The sequence below is a fragment of the Dryas octopetala genome, chromosome 3, assembly GCF_963921425.1.
Source record: "Dryas octopetala chromosome 3, drDryOcto1.1, whole genome shotgun sequence".
In the NCBI taxonomy this organism is placed as follows: domain Eukaryota; kingdom Viridiplantae; phylum Streptophyta; class Magnoliopsida; order Rosales; family Rosaceae; genus Dryas; species Dryas octopetala.
In genome coordinates, this window is record NC_141368.1 from 18,916,043 (window position 1) to 18,934,145 (window position 18,103).

Sequence of the window (18,103 nt, forward strand, 5' to 3'; positions counted from 1 at the left end):
TCTGCTGACAGATAACACTGATGATGTTAGACAATCTGGACAAAACATTCAGATGCTAACACTGCTGCATTTACCATCATGTCAAAATCCCAAAACACTTAATCAGGACTAACTGCAACTGCAGAGTTCAGCAAGGATCCTGATTGGTTATTCCTGATTTCATCTGAGTCATAATCACCAAACAAATTGTCATCTAACTCCTCTTCAGAACTGTATTGGTTATTCCTGATTTCATCAACATAGACATTTTTGGATGGATCCACTTCTAGACTGTCACCTGTACTCTTCTTGTATAAACCTTTGCTCCTATCGAGCAGCCCTTTTCTCAACAGTCCTGCAAATTTTTCCCTGAGTTCTGCAGTAGGGTGCTTCTGCAAGAGTTGTTGACGATCATAGGCTTCCCTTAGAATAACGGTTTGAGTGGCACACTTATTTGAAATGTAGAAAATCCCTGGATGGCGCTCAAACACTTTAGTGAACTTTTGGGGTAGGGCCAAAGGTTTACGGAGGTTGCTCACATTCTTACGCTCAGTTTTCTTTTGTATAGTTAGATGAAGAAGCTCATGAAAGACTCCAACAATCCTCTTCTCAGATACATCCGTACGAGGATCTAAATGGGAGGCATCAGAATATGGAGAAGTATAAGGAAGGCTCTGCCACTCTTTCAACCACTCCGTGCATTTTCTCTTCAATCCAAAACCCCTTGTAAATCCAACAGGAAAAGCTAAACAGCCACTTCTTACATCTTCTTTCTTCTGTTGTCTAGCAGAATTCTTTTGCAATTGGGAGACAGCAAGGTCATCATCCCAGCATAATAACTTCAAGCCAACACGATCATCAGGGAGGCGGATGAAAGAAAATAGATCAGGGTGACGTGGAATTACTGAATGCTGGTAATCATACGGCAAACCCAGGTCCCATTGCAGTTGGTCAAGGGTTTGTAAAGGAAGAGTCCAACCCCTAGTGAGCATGAGCAGTTTTCGAAGCCTATTAAGGAGATCCATCTGATTCTGCCGAAGAACATTGAGTCCTTCATGGTGGAGTTTTAGGGCTTCAGGAGTCAAGCTAAAACATGGAGCACGAGCGTCTCCGCCCTCAAGAACGTGGGACTCAAGAAAAACAGATGGGTACCTCCTAAGAAAAGTAGAGACCTTGAGGTCATGAGGAAGACTGAGTTGCCCACGATGACAAGAGAGGTGGTATATGGGGAGGCAGCAATGAGGTGAGGAGAAGATAATGGAAACAAGAATGCAGGCAGCTTTGAGATCCCTCTCGGAAGTCACAACAGCGTCCAATGCACGATCTTTCACCCATTTCAACTTCACATTTACTAGACCACGCTTGTTCTTGTAGTTAAATCCTTGTTGACATTCACGGAGGAAACCAAAGCCAACAACCTTAAAAAATAGCATCCTTTCTTGGAAAATTGATGAGTAGCATTCTTGTGTTTGATTACATTGCAGGTATTGCTACCCTGAAGGCAAGACTTTGTGCCAAACAGTAGAACTGCAAAAGGAAAAAATAATACTGGAATGAACAAACACAACAATTCTTGTCATTGCCACTGGGAAGGAAGCCATAAAAAATTATAAACTTATTAAAATAAGTACTTGGGACTGCTCTATAGAACTGAGAATTAAGATTTGTTTCTTTATTATTTCGCTAATTAATTTTGAATACAAAACATAAGAAAATCTCACAACAAACAGAATTCCATTGTTTCCTACAGTCTTAAATAACAAAGAGAAAATAAACCATTCTAACAAAATAAATTTCGGCAATGCTATTCTGTGTAAAATAACGAAAGACATTATATCAGCAGAATCTGAATCAGACATTATATCGAACACCGTATCAGCAAGAAACAAAAGACATAGCCAAATGAAAAAGTTTGTGAGCGATGGAGCTATAACCAAGAGAAATTCTCAATTTCAATCTTACCTGGTTTATTATGGTGACAACGAATAATAGTTAACTCTGTTATGTTTGAATCCTATATAAAAAGTGTACACCACTCATTCATAATTCAATATAGTGATCTCTTCTCCCTTTTGAAAAGTAGCTCAGTCAATATTAATCTTAATTGTGTTAAGCACATACAGAGTAATAAAAGGCATTGCCTGAGTAATTTGAAAAAGAAATTAGCACACATATGCAAGGAAAAAGGACAAAGAATAACCCAAAACACTCCGTTCTTATTTAGCAATTCTTTTCGCTGAGTTAATCCCTCTATACACTTCAACCATTCCATGTCTGTTCTACAATATCAAGAACAACCAAACAAGAAGAAGAACAAACTAAAACCATAATTTAATGAGATAAAACCCAGTTCTCAGAACAGCAAGAAAATGAAAACCCATAAACAAAATCACCCAAAAGAGAAGTTCGGAAAATGCTGCAATCTGTAAACATTTGCAAAAGGTAAATCAGATTTTTGTTTCTTTTATCTCATTTTCCTGCACTTTCTCTGAAACCAAACACTTCATTCACGAAAAAACACAATAATAACACTTTGATGCACATCACCAATGTTAGTGGTATTGGCATCTAAGCAAAGACATAGCTTGTATGTTACTTAGTGTTCAAAATATCGGCCAACTTTCCGAAATCCCCGATATCGCTGATATTTTCTACTAATGAATGAATTAACACAAAATTATCGAAACCCAATATTTGAAAAAGAAGAATCTGACATACCTTTAGCCTTTACATTCCCATCTACTTAAACTCTCTATAAATTGCTTCAATTTTTGAGCAGGAACCTTCAATCAGCAGCTGTGAGCTTGTCACTGTGAGTCTTCTCTCTCTCTCGCGCGCGCGCGCGTCTGGTCTCTGTGCGAAATAGCAGAGACGATGCTCTCTGTTTGTTATGGGCAAAACGTCTTATTTGGGACGCAGGGCATTGGTTTGGACTTCTGTTGGGCATTAATTGATTAGAGGAAGGCTATTCTTTTTTTTTATTTTATCCTTTATTGTAAAAACATGATAAAATTACTCAGATTCATTCGGTGGTCATCTACCGAAACATCCACCAATGCTCGGTAGATAAGTGTCGAATAAATATAAATATTTCGACAGATAACTGTCGAATGCCTTTTTCATTTTCATTCGGTAATTATCCACCGAATAATTCACTAATGTTCAGCAAATAACTGTCGAATAACCATAAATATTTCGGTAGATAACTGTCGAATGACCCGACGAACAAAATTAAAAATTTTTGTTTTAAGGGTAAAGTTGAAATTTTAAAATAAGGTGGTCAACTCAGCAATTTAGGGTGGTCGGAATAGCACTGACCAATTAATTATTAGGTGTTGGGCTAAGTTTCTGATTAGTGGGTTTGGGCTCATATTTTAAAGGAATTATTTGGGTTTAAACAATATTAATCATCTAATTAGGGAATAACATTCTAATAATAAATAAAAAATTAATATGAAAAGAGTGATGTTATTTCCACCACCCTAAACTGCTAAGTTTACCACGCTATTTTAAAATTCCAACTTTACCATTAAAACAAAAAATTTCAATTTTGTTCGTCGGGTTATTCAACTTAATAGTTATCTACCGAAATATTTGTAGTTATTCAACAGTTATCTGTTAAATATTGGTAGATTTTTCGGTAGATAACCACTAAATGAAAATGAAAAAGGCATTCGACAGTTATCTACCGAAATATTTGTATTTATTACACTTATGTACCAAACATTGGTGGATGTTTCGGTAGATAACCACCGAATGGATCTGGGTGATTTCTTCATATTTTTGCAATAAAGGGTAAAATAGGAAAAAAAAAATTGAACAAAATATGTTAGGATGGTCAACTCATCAGTTGAGGGTGATCTGCATAACCTCACTCCTATAAAAACATCTTATTTGGGAGGAAGGGCATTGGGTTTGGACTTCTGTTGGCTGGGCATTAATCGATTATTCGGTGTTGGTATTGATCTAGGTTTCTTATTAGTGGGTTTGGGCTCAAACAACCATACAATATTAGGGCAACACTCCAAACCCTCTCCTAGGAACCAGCAACTCTATACAAATACAGGGGGAGGTAAATGAGTGAATTCCCATGTATTCTCAATACAACGGATCCACCATTATGGCAAAATGTGCACGTTCATTGTCTGATGTCTCAACCGATATCTTAATCATAGTCGCCGAACGTCTCTCATTTCATGATCTTGTTCACCTTAGTACTGTATGCAAGTCTTGTCGGCGAGTTGTTGTTGATGTGGTTCAACGTCGCCGTTTAAATCAGCTGCCATGGCTAGTTAAGAAAGATTGTATGTATAGGCTTAATGGAAAATTGTCCACCAACTTGGAGCTCTACAATTTTGGGTTCAAACAAACTTTTCCTCTTGCAAAATTCTTATGGTATGAAGAGGTAAGTGAATTATTTGTCGACGCCATTATTTGTACTTCAAAACATGGTTGGTTGCTTTTCTCAAAGAAAGAAAGGGCTTGTGATAAATTGAACAAGAGTACCATATTCTTTTTTTATAACCCTTATCGTAATGAGATTATCCAGGTACCTCCATTAGCTTTGGACTTTGAATTTTGTGTAGAACTGGCAACGTTTTCGACCCCTCCAACTTCTCCAAATTGTGTTATTTGTGTGATACGCACGGAACTTTATCCAAGTAAAATCTGCATTGTAAGCACATGTAATCTCAGAGATAAAAGATGGAGCAATCATACAACTAATGTTCCTTTCAAGAGTGATGTTTTGGACATGGCCTATATGGAAGATGGAACTCTTGATTGTCTTTTTAGTGTGGATGATACCAAATCAATGAAATTGGGTACCATCAGATTCAGTAATAGTAGTGTTGCACTTGAAGACTGGGCCATGATGGAATTGTTTGCCTCCCTTAGACTCTTAGAACCTAATTGCAGTTGTTTGGCTAAGTCTGATGGAAAGCTTCTAATGGCAATTCTGAAGAATATTGGTAAGAAAGATTATTGGTATGTTTATGAGTATGATCCGTCACGAAAAGATTTGACAAGGATTAAAAGTTTGGGAAATCGAGTATTGTTTTTGTGTAGCTCAGTAATTGGATCATCAATGGTGGTTTCAGCAATGGGGGAGGCTACTAAATTTGCAAACATGATATTTTGTTTTGATGACAGGTTTGATGGCTACAATTCTTATACTTGCCGAGTTAAACAAGGCTATTGGAGTTTTCATGGAAGCTATGGCGGCAAGAGATTCGACAATATTTGGATTCAACCACCCGGCATCAATTAATTTATGGTCAATACTCTTTTTCTTTTTTTTTTGGACAGGATTTAGGGTCATACTAATATCTTGAATTTTCAATGCCTTTTGCTTTTATATGTGTTATTTTGTCAAGTAGTTTTGTGACTCTTGTTAATTTACTTTCTTTTTTACCATTTGTGAACAAATAAAAGGAAAAGAAAAACATAGCTTGTTTGCTTGCATAGAGAAATTATAGTACTCTAACTAGAAAAAAAAAGATTGATGTTCTTTTAGCCGTGGATCGAACAAGTCTTCTAGTCACTTTCCCCTTTTTTTTTTGTTGGGAAGGGAAGATCGAACTTGGTACATTGTATAGGTAATTTTATGACCTTTCCAACTGGATTACCCACTTTCTCTTTTATTTAAGAGAGCTTTGACTTAATAATAAAATAAGTGTACAAATACGTGAGGGATGGCAAAGGAGGGTGTAACTAAGTTTGGTGCAATTTCCTACTCAAGGTTATGGGATCCGATCAGTGGTTGTCTGAGGTATATGTATGTTTGGTATTAATATATGTTTTTTTTTTTTTTTGTGGCCGGAGTTTGTAATTTATGTTTAATTATTCAATATATGTATAAGTAAAAATTAACTAGGAGGCGATTTTCATTCTCTCATTTTCTCTATTTGTCCTCTTTTTTTCATATATATATATATATATATTTTTACTATTTATAAATTCCAAATCTACGTTGTATGGCTTTTGACTTTTAAAATAACTTAATTTCTATGCAAAATAAATCCTATGGTTGTAGGAGTTTTGAATGTTTTTGGCTTTACACTTACGACTCCTCCTTTCATAACTCCTCTAAGAAAATAGGTAAATAGAAGATTCAAAAGGCCTATAACGATCAATACCGAGATGGTTTTTGTTGGAATCTTTTTTACATTAAAAAGCACTATAATCCTCTCTCGCCCTTGCCCCTTGGCGTCTTCTTTATATAAATTGAATTTCTCTTTGCTAAGCCACCATGGATTTCTTATTTTGTCAACCTGCATGTGTTTTCAATTCTAATATTCATGCTTTTAAATTACATTAGAGTTAATTGAATGAAAAATGTAGCTTGTGTATTTGCATTGAGAAATTATAGTACTCTAACTAGAGAAAAGGATTGATGTTCTAAGCCGTGGATCAAACAACTCCAATTTCTCCACCCTAATTGTTTTATGTTTGTCCCATGCATAAATCTTGATGCAAGAGGAGTTTGCATCATAAACACATGTAATATTAGAGATGGAAGATGGAGTATTCATTCAACTCAAATCTGACGGTCAAATGGGACGTGGCCTATGGATTATGAAACTTTTTTATTGCGTTTTTGCTTTGGACTTTATAAAATGTTACTGAATTCAAATTAAACATTTATTAACATATAATAAACTCTACAGGAGGCATACAGTTCATACCAACACAAGGAGACCATGTAGCTACGAGTACTTATCAATTAATGTGTAAACAAAACTAAAAGCATTTACTATTTTTCAGTTTGCAAGATTGCTAATTTGAAATTGTATGCCTATAGATGTATACGATATTTACGCACGCTTTCACGCATTTTTTTTTTTGGACAATAATTTCATGTAAAAGAAAAAAATAAAATTTGAGATGGCCAGTTTGGACAGGGAGATGATCTCAGAAATGCTATTGTAACAAAAACACAAACTATATTTAATACAGTAAATACAAACATATCTCAACGCTTCACTGCTTGCTACAAATTCCATAGGTATTACATGCTATAAACATTAAAATGTCATATCAAAAACAATACATACACATTTTTTGGGGGGATGGGGATATGGTATTGTGGTTGAATTTACATATCCCATTTACTACCCACATGAAGATATGCACATGATGGATGAAGGCTTGTAGACCATACTCAGGGCAATCTGTATTAAAAATTCATGTATTCAATTTTGACGCAACACTCTGTCAGGGATAAAGAGCATCTTCATATAACAAACTTGACAGAAGTTTCTAAAAACTTGAGATTTTAAGTAATTCATTTCTGAAACAAAAACGGGTTGTCCAACTCCTAATCTTCAACAGGATGAGAGTTCACGATCTTCTAAAAGAAGAAAAGAGAAAGCCAATAAACATTGCTCTTTAGATAATAGTAAGGATGAAAACTTCATACAAGCCCATTATGAAAGGTCTGATGCACATCTCAATGGAACTCATTCACCCAAAGAATAAAGTAGACATATTACTCAATACTCTGAACAATAATTTGGTTAAGGTCACCCAAAGATCAAAACCTTTCTTTTGAGACAGGTTCACCAATAACAACGGTAGTCAAACAACCATCACACCTCTCATAACGGGGTCGGTTAAACTTTACATCCTTGCTACCATCTGAAGAACGATGCTTATCAACTTTCTCCTTTCTTCTCGTAGAAGATTGGTAACTCACTATGCTGTAAATTAAGAGTTTGATTGTCTTCTTCAATCTCAGAAAGCATAACTTCTTGCAGCAATCCCATAGAAACTTCTTTCATGTTTGCCACCATAAAGATTAGATTCATATTTTCGGGGAGACGTTTTGTCAAAGTCTTATGAACATTAAATACAAACAGCCCTAAACATCAAACAAGCCTCCACCCACTATGTGCAAAACCAGCATCTACATGTAGTCATGTGGGTAATGAAATATGCAAATAATATTACAATATTTCTTATGAGAAGAACTTTCACTCTGATAAATCTTCAACACCAAACTACTGTCTCTTAAAATCATAAAGACCAAACCGGCGAAGCAAATATGGTTGGATGGTACGACTCTTACCAAAACTATCACCCCCACTTGAGAAGGCAGTAGCTCAAAGTGCATACAAACTGCTAGTCTGAATTTGTTATCTGACAAATTCTCAACTGTGAATCCACACTTGCAATAAAAGCATTGAGACAATAAACCATAGACATGCCATTTCTAAAGATGATCCTCATGACTTCAATACCAGTAAATACCGTTAAATGTGAACAACCTTGTGGAAACCAAACTTCCAATAAAAATCTTACTTGTACTTCCTCGCCTTCGTCCAGCTCATCGTTCATTTTCATATAGTGTAAGCACAAGAATGAGCACCATGATATTGGCAAACTTTGATGGCTGCACCAAAGTATATTTTATACTTTGGATCAGTGGTACATTCTTTCTTATATTCATCCAGGGACCATCGAACAAAAAATTGACCATGTACATCCATTACCTGAAATTGAGTACATGCATCAAAGAAAAGTAACAAATTCACAATTAAAAAATCATACTTCAAGCCTCGTACATGCGAAGCCAATTCAAGAACCATGCATAAGGGGGCAAGTGTTGAAACATATGTTTTAAAACAACACAAATTAAGATTTTACCCTCACAATGAATGCGATGTAACTCTTTTCTCCCTAAAGCAAATAATAATAATAATAATAATAATAATAATAATAATAATAATAATAATAGTAGTAGTATTAATAAGGAATAAGGGAAAGATTTTGCCAAAAGAAAAAAATGGAAGCCAAATAAAGGGCACACACTTCAAAAGGAGGGAGGGAGGGAGGGAGAGAGGGAGACAGAGACAGAGACACAGAGAGAGAGAGAGAGAGAGAGAGAGAGAGAGAGAGAGAGAGAGAGAGAGAGAGAGAGAGAGAGAGAGAGAGAGAGAGAGAGAGAGAGGCAGAGAGAGAGAGACAGAGACAGAGAGAGAGAGACCATCTGTCTCATATAAAAAAAGGAAAAAAAAAAAAAAAGAGTAAATTACAAATAATTCCCTCAACTTTAACTTGTGTCTCAATTTAGTCCTGAACTTTTAATTTAAACGATGTCAACTTTAAACTATAAATTACTGTTAACTAAAACCGTGGATGACAAGTACAAGATTTCAAAAACAATTGTTTGGATACTTGGATAGCTGACCATGGAAGGGTACATGTCAAAGCCCTCCCTCCTCCATATGGAACTATAAGGATCGAAGCAAAGCTCTACTGTATTAAAATGAACCATATTAACATATAGCATAGCAACTGTTTTACTCCTTGGCAGTCCAATTGATCTATTTCTGTTGTCCCAACAAAACATGATTTATCATGAACCCAAGAAGCAGACTTACGGAAAAAGTATCTCAGATAACAAACATACCCAATCCAGAATTGTTTACTACCATGAAAGCGAGGTTTCAGATGATCTAATAAATGATTTGGGTAAATAACTTTGACTCTATAGTCTATATTACTCAGAAAAAGCCAAACACTGCCGCCAATGTACCTATGCCTCTCTATACTACCTAACTCTTCCTTAGAATTCATATCTCTAGAGGTCATAACCAATTCAATCCTAGCAAGCAGAAAAAGCAATCCAAGAATCCCAATACGAACAAATTAAAAATACTCACAAATGAACTCCCAAACACCAATGCAAGAAACCAAATCCCAAAATTACAACCAAAGTACGACTCCAATCCCCTAACTGAGACTTCCCAGCAAGCCCACCTGCTCCATGGCACATTCGCATTGCTCCAAAGCAGAGGAAACAAAAAAAAAAATCAGACTTCCTTCTTGCTCCTCATGGTATCTTCATTCTCTTTCAAAAAATCCCATAACCCTAAGCTTAAAATTTCTCCATCACAATTTACGAGAGAGAGAGAGAGAGAGAGAGAGAGAAGGGTGCATTTCAACACATTTGATGCGACAAAGGAAGAAGGATGCATTGTTGCTGTCTGGTCTGTGGCATGAACATACGGTTGAAGGGCTGAGATATGCTATCCAAGCATCCAAATAAATGTCTTTTTTATCCATCATGTGAAAGATAACATTTTCCATCCAAATTTAACATATCTTCATAACAAAGGGTTCTATTTAACACTAATTTATAGTGTTGACATTGCTCAAAAGCCTCAAATTAAAGTTCAGGGAGTAAATGGAAACATGAATTAAAGTTGAGGGGTTATTTGTAATTTAATCAAAACAAATAGAAAATCTGGTTATCAACAACAAATCTGTGATGTTTGCAAAGTGACACAATATATCAATGACAATTTTTAATTGTAATTTAATTATCAGTTAAGAGATTAGTTGGGATTACTTTTTATCTATTGTTTTTTTTTTTCGGTCGGTTTTATCTATTGTTATTAGATTTGAATACTTTAATAAAATGTTACTTTCATGACACATTATCCAATTTATTATCCATTTTAAACTTTAATTGATAAATTGTTTCATCTGAAAATGATGAAATTTAAAAATGTTTTATTGATTAAAGTAAAGAAAAATCTTTAGAGATATATATAATTCATTGCTGAAGAGTTTTTCTTTAAAAAAGAAGCCAAAATAGTGACAAAACAACTCATTGCTACAGGATTCCCATTCTCTCATTCTATAAGCGACTAGTTTTTCAAGCTTAGTGACAACTAATCGTCACCACACATTTATAGTGACAAAACAATAAATTGTACACGTTGTCATAGAAAACCTAGCCTGAAAAATAATAACATCTAAAGTGATAAAAGCATCAATAAGGACCTTTAGTAACGAAATTTTCACTTTCTATGATGAAGGATTTTGTTGCTAGAGGAATTATAGTGCCAGCAACTTTAAAGTTACCTCTGAAATTGTTCCAAACCCAAAATTCTATAGCTCTGAAACCCATCCTTGGGATGACAAAAGGGGGTTTGTTTAGTGGGTAACAAATTATATCCTTCTTCATTAGTGCAAATCTCAAGACCACAAGCTTTGCAAAAAGATTCCAAATCTGATTCCTGAAATACCACACACAGCTATCAAAAAGCTCAAAAAACATTAAATAGATAACTAATAGATATCAGTAAATTCCAATTATTAATAATCTACCATCATCATCAAGAGCTTGGATAAGTGTGCCAGCGGATATGGATGAAGCTTGTAGCCACAATTATTTATGCATGACACAGCTAGCACTCGAACCTTTTGTAGTTAAAAAATATAAGAAACAAAGAGGGTCAATTTTATCCATTACAAGCATTAAAGCATTACAGAGATGGTTAATCCAAACTTAAACAAGCATCAATGTGAATTAAACCTTGAAACAAGTAAATGAGATTTGGACTTGGGATGAACAAAATCAATGCTTCCAAAAGATCTCCTCTCCCTCTCCCTCTCCCTCTCTCCCCCTCACACACACATAGAGGGGAGGAGAGAGGAAAAGAAATCAATAATTTAATTTATAAATAAAAGCATAATGCCTCAGCACTAAAGCAAGTGAATTAAGCATTTAAAAACTAAATTATCTGTATGTGCAAGACCAGCCAAGTGATCCTTTCTATAGAAGTCAAAATTACAAGAACCCAGATTGAAAAGGTCAGGTTAACATTGTAGCTATTTATTTACCTCATTGACATAAGGTTCAAGAATGCAGTATTGAAGATAAGATGCCTCAGCTGCTATGGTACTTAAGAAACACTTATAGTTGCCCATCCGAAAAAATCTGTTACAGAAACAGACAATCTTCTCATAACGAGAACACTAATGAAAACATTTTCACTTAAAGAAAGAAAAAGAAATTTTTATCATTCCAATTAACTTTAAATAAGCAAGTCACATATAAGGAATGTGGAAATTACCGTAAAATATTTCGGGAAAAGCACATTTCCTTCGACTTGATTAATGAAGAAGGCACATGACTAAACCACCAAGAAAGTGACTCCCCCTGGGACCAGAAAAAGCTACATTTCAAATATATACAGGACCCATACAAGATACCAATAAAGAATAAAGAAAATGAATAAACACAGAAATGCTATAGAGATGAACCATTGGTTGGCTGTTAGGACTGAGATGAAGTAGAACATAATATGAACAAAACTCAGCTTCATTTTCATATGTAGAATTGGAATCCCGATTTGCATCATACAGATTAAATAGAGATGTCAGAGTCTTTGCAAGCTGCTCCATGTTCAGGTGATGCATTGAAGAAGTATTTTGACTGCTACAACCTCGAAGCCTGTGAAGAGATATGATATGAAATTTGACCTGTAAAATGGACACTTTAAATTATTAAAGCTTTTTTGCATCTCTAAGATTAAGAGCTCTGAATTCACAACAATTTCAGTACTACAATTCTAAAATTGCGTGGCTGCACCAAGTAGAAAAAAAAGTGCATTCCATGGTTGAAACTTCAAATTAATAAATTAAACAGCTACCAGTATACTTAATATTGCATGCCAAGAGCTTCAAATGACAAGGGACCTATTTTGGCCTCCTAAGGCAACTTGGCACATTCTTGTACAAATTTTATCAGGCATTGCCATGATTTTCCCTTTGTAAGTGTACAATTCAACTTTTACCTTTTGATGAAGAAAAGACCCTTAAACTAGATTTAAGTGTTGCATTATGAAATTCTAGAATTAAATAGAAAATTTGAATTCCTATAAGCTACTCATTGAGCCAATTCACGGATATGAATCATTTTACAATGTTTTCAGTTTAAATATATTGAATTGATGAATATACCTTAATACTTTAAAACTCAAAGTGTGCCTACATGGGGTTGATTCTTAAAACAATTTTCATGCACAGCAGTCCCATTATCTTCTTGTTAAATCAATGTAGTTCTTGGACAGTGATGAGCATTAGATTCAACAACTTATACAAAAATAATAATATCTAAAGGAAGAAAATAAGATAAATTAATGGGTTTCATATTGTATTTTTAATCCAGCAAAAAATCACATATGTATCTGCATAAAAATCTTTTCAACCGGAAAATGACTGATGTGAAAATGCTATGAACCCCTCATCCCCCACTCACACCCCGACACAAACTCTGTGTGTGTGTGGGTAACACAGAGAGAGAGAGAGAGAGAGAGAGAGAGAGAGAGAGAGAGAGAGAGAGAGAGAGAGAAAAAAAAAAAACCTGTGTCTGGCCTGCTTTTGTTTACAGTATGAGGATTGCGCCATTAAGCTAGGCAGTGAGGCTCAAACTTGAGACCAACCATAAGGCCAATAGAATAAACACCAAAAAGATACACTGCAATTTATGCTTTGAGTGCCACAAGCTATGAAGCATGGATACCCCAAAAAAATTTCTATGTAGTATCGGATGCCAATACCCCCCCGATATGTCCTCAATACACCCTGATATGTAGCCAAGACTCTAAATATGCATCGGTTGACTTTTAAGAAACTTTGAATTTAAGATACGTCATCAATAGGGAACCGATACAGCCAGAATACTGTCCATTTTGCCTTTAAAAATAAATGGATACTTTTGTAATTTTACAAAATTAAGGTTCAGAATTCTGACTGTATCAATTGTTGGCAATGAGGGCAATAATGAGGCTCAGTATTCTGGCTGTATCAATTGTTGGCAATGAGGACAATAATGAGGCTCAGTATTCTGGCTGTATCGGTTCCCTATTGATGACATATTGTTGGCAATGAGGGCAATAATGATATAAATGAAGTTATTGGGACATGGGGTTCTTAACCTCTGACTTTTTTTTTTTTTTTGGGTGGGGGGGGTTTATTGTATGTGGTATGACGAAAGATGAAAACGATGCATGGACAAGGAAACAAAAGGTATGATTGTTATTTAACTTTTATTTTTTAAAAGACATATATAATATGATAATACAGGGACCTTCTACTATGGAATCCCTAACTTCAGCTAAAATAAGGGACATAGTGGGTCAACTTTGCATTGTAGCTCAATGATCTAAAGCTTCTCGATTTAAATTCTCAATTCAAGGATCATCCTCGCGAAGAATTAGCCAAACTGAAAACCATTTAGACATAGAATTGTGATCAAATAAATAGAGATGTTTCCGATAAACACTGAAATGATTGTAATAATAATCAAAAGGTTACCTTGTTTCTAATTCGGTTGATTTTTCCAGGGGTAATTTTTTAAGGGAAACTTAAAGAATATATGGTTTAGATAATTGAAATACAATGCAGAGTGGCCCCACAATGTGTCCCTTAGTAGAAGCTCCTTGTATGATACTATATGTGTGACTGTGTGTGTATACATATATTATTTTTCTGTAACCTTGCCGTATTTTTATTCTACTTTTTTTGTTTCTACTACTAAGTAGCACTTCAGATATTCAATCATATAATATTGTATCGCATATTTTGTTTCCATATCCGTGCAAATAGCCCACCAAGCCAGTGTCAACACACGTGTCTCATTAGCTTCAAAGATGTAAGTTGATTGTTCTTTATCAAGTAGCAGCAATAAGGACCAAAGAACCATCATAAAATGTCATCACAAGAACCGTCACAGATAATCACTGCAGGGCAGTGGCTAACTATTTTCTATATATATATATATATATATTAAGATACAAATGTATCCAAGCTGAAATTACATGAATTGAAGGGAAGAAACTTCACAAGTAAAGACTCAATTGCACAGCATATACAAATAACTAGATCAACAAAAAACCATGTTTATGAAATGAAAATATTAACAGCATATGGCATGCCATGAAGATGAAGCTTCAAAAGATGGAACAATTAAAAAGGTTTTGCAAGAAAATCGTACCATCTTCTCATACATGCGGATTGCTTTATCATTGACAATATTCTGCATGCTAAGATCCTGCCTTATGGACCTTGTTCGGTCAAAGAGGAAGTCATGAACCACTTCAAAAGGATATTCTCTAGAATCAAACAAGTTTAAAAGGTAATTCAAAGTATCTTCCAACACAGGGAGCGGCCGAACATCTGATGCTTCAACTTGTTTGGTGGACATAGTTCTGAAAAACTAGTGGAAGAAGGCCAGTGTTAGCTTCAACTTGCATTACATATTGAGTTGTGCCATTAAAGTTAATAGTTACAAATGGAAATTTAGAATCCCGTTAAATTAATCCTCACCATCTATCATGCATGAAAAATTAATTCTTATTATGATTTTTCCAACCAACATAACCTAATTATGGAAATCCAAATCCCTTCTCTTAACCCTTGCATCCAAATGATACTATGGACAATATATATACACATATATATACAGCTAAATCCCCAGTCAAACCCCAGTCCCTTGACCCTCTCCATTTTCTAGTTCTAGGACTGGTCTGGTTTTCAAAACATCAATAAAAGCAAGGGTTAGTTTCATGCGAACCCTTAGGTTTAAGCTTATTACACTCAAACCTTCGGGTTTTGTTTATTCCTTGCACACCTCTTAATTTTAGCATAAGTTAAATCAAGTTAACTTTCAAGGGGTCGGACTCTCTTTTTGCCACAAATTATTATTTATATTCTTTTTGAAAGAAACCTAAACCTAAACCTTTCCCCTGAAAAAAAGGATATTGAACAAATCACTTAATGTTCGCTGTGAAGGAGCTCACCATCGCCTCCATCTCCAAGCTTTGGCCATCGAATCCATCTTCATCTCTTCTCCCCAATTAAATCTGACCTAAACCCTACAGACTTCCTCAACCATGCCATGGTCTCAGAACCCTAGCAGGCAGTCTTCATTCTCTCAGAAAACATAGAAATCTTGGCCTTCTCTCTAAACCCAATGCAGGAGAGAGGAGAGATAATGCACTGAGAAATAATTGCAGCATCAGCCACTAGAGTGCAACAAAGGATGGTTGCACACATGCAAAAAAGGTGATGGTGTGTTGGGTATTATGATGGAGGACAAAGAGAGCTTGGCCAATAGAAAACCCAAAACCAGACATTTGCCACCGATGAAGAGGAATGGCAGACAGCCTCAACCGACACTAGTGCAGAAGAAGATCGATGGATAAGAAGAAGTCCTAAAACGAATGAACCTTCAGTAAGTACTGGGGTTATAGAAGATGACAACCATTTATCTACAAATAGAAGTCCAACTCTGAAAATGAATTCATTTTGGTACATCTAACGCTCCTTTTCTTGCCGACCCTTCTCTTATTTGTGTGTTTTAGTTACTAGGCCAGCTTTGGTGTATGGATTTGTGTAATAATGGTTTATTTGTGAAATAAAATGAATAGTGATTATAAGAGAATATAAATTTCCTTCTTTTTTTTTTTGTAATTTGGAGTTTTTAGTCTCCAATTTTCGTCTAAAAAATCTTGCTCTTATTTCTGCTATTATTCAATCCGATGCCAAAACCGTTTCTTGGTTTTGATCTTGTTTTTCTGAGCAAATATCATATTACAACTGGTATGAGCAAAGTCTAACAAAATTACTGATGACATCACAAAAATTAATTTTTTTCGGATATTATTGATTTTTATTTCCCTTTATGGAAATTGTTCAATACCCATATATATTATTAAGTAATTACAAAAGAGAATTATTAAGGTAGAGTCTTTACCTTTTTAACGGCAAGGGTTGGAGATGATTGAGCTGGATTTCCATTTAGCCTCTCAAACACTGCTAAATCGCGAAGCCGCTCCCGCCGGGCCCTCTCTCCTCCTGCATAAATCACATTCACATGGATGAAATGAGCATCAAAATCATAGTAGTAATTACTAAAAGCCAAATGAATACAATTAGGAGGCGATATGGAGGTTGAACTGACCTGGGCACATCAAAGAGCAAGTACCCACTATGGCGGGGTGATCAGACGGGTCATTTACGTCGTCGTTTTGTTCTTGCTCACCACCACTTGCAGCTCTGCTCGACGATTTGGCAGTTGTGGTGGGTTCGGTGGGTTTCGAAGCGAACTTGTTCGAGCGAGAACGCGTTGATTCTCGAGAGGAAAGGTTTCGAGGCGGAAGACGGCCTCGCCTCTCCATGCCCTCGTCCCAGTTTTAGCAACGAAGCTAAGCTCTCATCAAAAGGGAATCTCTATCAAGAGAATGAAGAAAAAGAGGGTGAGGGGTTGTTAGGGCAAGGCCCAAGGGCGAAGGGATTGTGGGTCTCTCAGGCAATCGAAGTGGGTATACGCTTAAAATCCTTGTCTAGGAAAGAAGCTGGAGAAGGGGTAAGGGTTTTGACTTTTCAGAGGAAAATTATGCAGATTGGGGATTTCTGCGGTAGGGATTCTCTCTCCAGGGAATAGGTATTTGGCCTATGGTATATGGTATACTAGACAATGGCCCGCGCTCTATTGTGGGTGTTGAAAATTTATAAAACGCAATGAAGAGTTATAAAATTTGATTGAAAGCTTAGTAAAATTGTAAGGAAAAGGTAAATTTTTTAGATATATATCAAAATGTCAAGAAGTTTGCTACATTGACGTAAAGATTTGTTGCCATGCTTAAGTTACAAAACGTGGATAGATGAGAAATTTAATATGTTGATTGTTATGTTAAGATATTATTCATATCTTCAGAGATAAATTCATGATTTTAAAATGGGGTGGGCTAAACTTAGCTTACGAGTGAAACTTGACCGTATGAGTGAATTTCATTAATAAAAAAAAGTTATATCTAATTAAGGGGAACATAATGAGTCTTATCCATAAAAATGTATATCTAAACAAAGAAAAAAACCGCACAAAAAAAAAAAAAGGGATAGCAATACAACAATAAAGCATGCAATATAAATACAATATAACACTATCTAAATTGGGCCCTACGTTTCTTCACATAGTAAAAATCATTATGTCGATACTATTAGAAAGTTCTTTTTTAATGTGGATGATCATACAATAATAACTTGTAGACCTATGAGTATGAGCCACTTAGTTAATACCTTGAAAATGAATATAAGCACATAAAGACATACAACTTAAATTTAGAGTTGCATGTCTATTGTTTTATATGGTTCCAATTTTTCAAATCCCAACTTGATAGGTTCCCAATTTAGAATTTTATAATTTTTTATCTGTTTCCAATCAAGCCTTAATTTAACCATCACAATAATCAAGCTATAGTTTAATCATAAAAAGAATCAAACCCTAATTTAATCATAAAAATTTATCAAAGCTCTAATTTTAAAA

The 18,103-nt window shown here is 35.3% G+C and overlaps 2 protein-coding genes across 4 annotated transcripts; both read right to left on the reverse strand.

The window, feature by feature from the left end:
* Positions 1–98: 98 nt before the first annotated feature.
* LOC147291578 (Ubiquitin carboxyl-terminal hydrolase family protein) lies at positions 99–2,864 on the reverse strand. Its single transcript, XM_086236879.1, has 2 exons — positions 2,698–2,864; positions 99–1,506 (listed from the first exon to the last, which is right to left on the reverse strand). The coding sequence occupies exon 2, from the start codon at positions 1,410–1,412 to the stop codon at positions 99–101; it is 1,314 nt and encodes a 437-aa protein (XP_086093005.1). The 5' UTR covers positions 1,413–1,506; positions 2,698–2,864.
* A 4,039-nt stretch (positions 2,865–6,903) lies between these two features.
* SAC3C (SAC3/GANP/Nin1/mts3/eIF-3 p25 family) lies at positions 6,904–17,214 on the reverse strand. 3 transcript variants are annotated; one of them, XM_086237193.1, is made up of 9 exons: positions 16,739–17,213; positions 16,532–16,632; positions 14,771–14,992; positions 12,037–12,255; positions 11,847–11,932; positions 11,614–11,710; positions 11,098–11,190; positions 10,852–11,006; positions 6,904–8,471 (listed from the first exon to the last, which is right to left on the reverse strand). In XM_086237193.1, exons 1-9 carry the CDS (start codon positions 16,953–16,955, stop codon positions 8,468–8,470), a joined length of 1,194 nt encoding a protein of 397 aa, XP_086093319.1. In that variant the 5' UTR covers positions 16,956–17,213; the 3' UTR covers positions 6,904–8,467. The 3 variants fall into 3 exon arrangements, with proteins under 3 accessions (XP_086093319.1, XP_086093321.1, XP_086093320.1); XM_086237195.1 differs by lacking the exon at positions 11,098–11,190 and having other exon boundaries at positions 16,739–17,214; XM_086237194.1 differs by lacking the exon at positions 6,904–8,471 and having other exon boundaries at positions 10,848–11,006; positions 16,739–17,214.
* Positions 17,215–18,103: the final 889 nt, after the last annotated feature.

Coding starts and splice junctions, on each gene's coding strand:
- SAC3C (XM_086237193.1), bottom strand. CDS start 16,955: ATGGAGAGGCGAGGCCGTCTTCCGCCTCGAAACCTTTCCTCTCGAGAA. Junction 14,993..16,531: donor CAACCCTTGCCGTTAAAAAG/GTAAAGACTCTA, acceptor TTCTTCCACTAG/TTTTTCAGAACTATGTCCAC. Junction 11,933..12,036: donor GTCCTAACAGCCAACCAATG/GTTCATCTCTAT, acceptor TTCTGGTCCCAG/GGGGAGTCACTTTCTTGGTG.
- LOC147291578 (XM_086236879.1), bottom strand. CDS start 1,412: ATGCTATTTTTTAAGGTTGTTGGCTTTGGTTTCCTCCGTGAATGTCAA.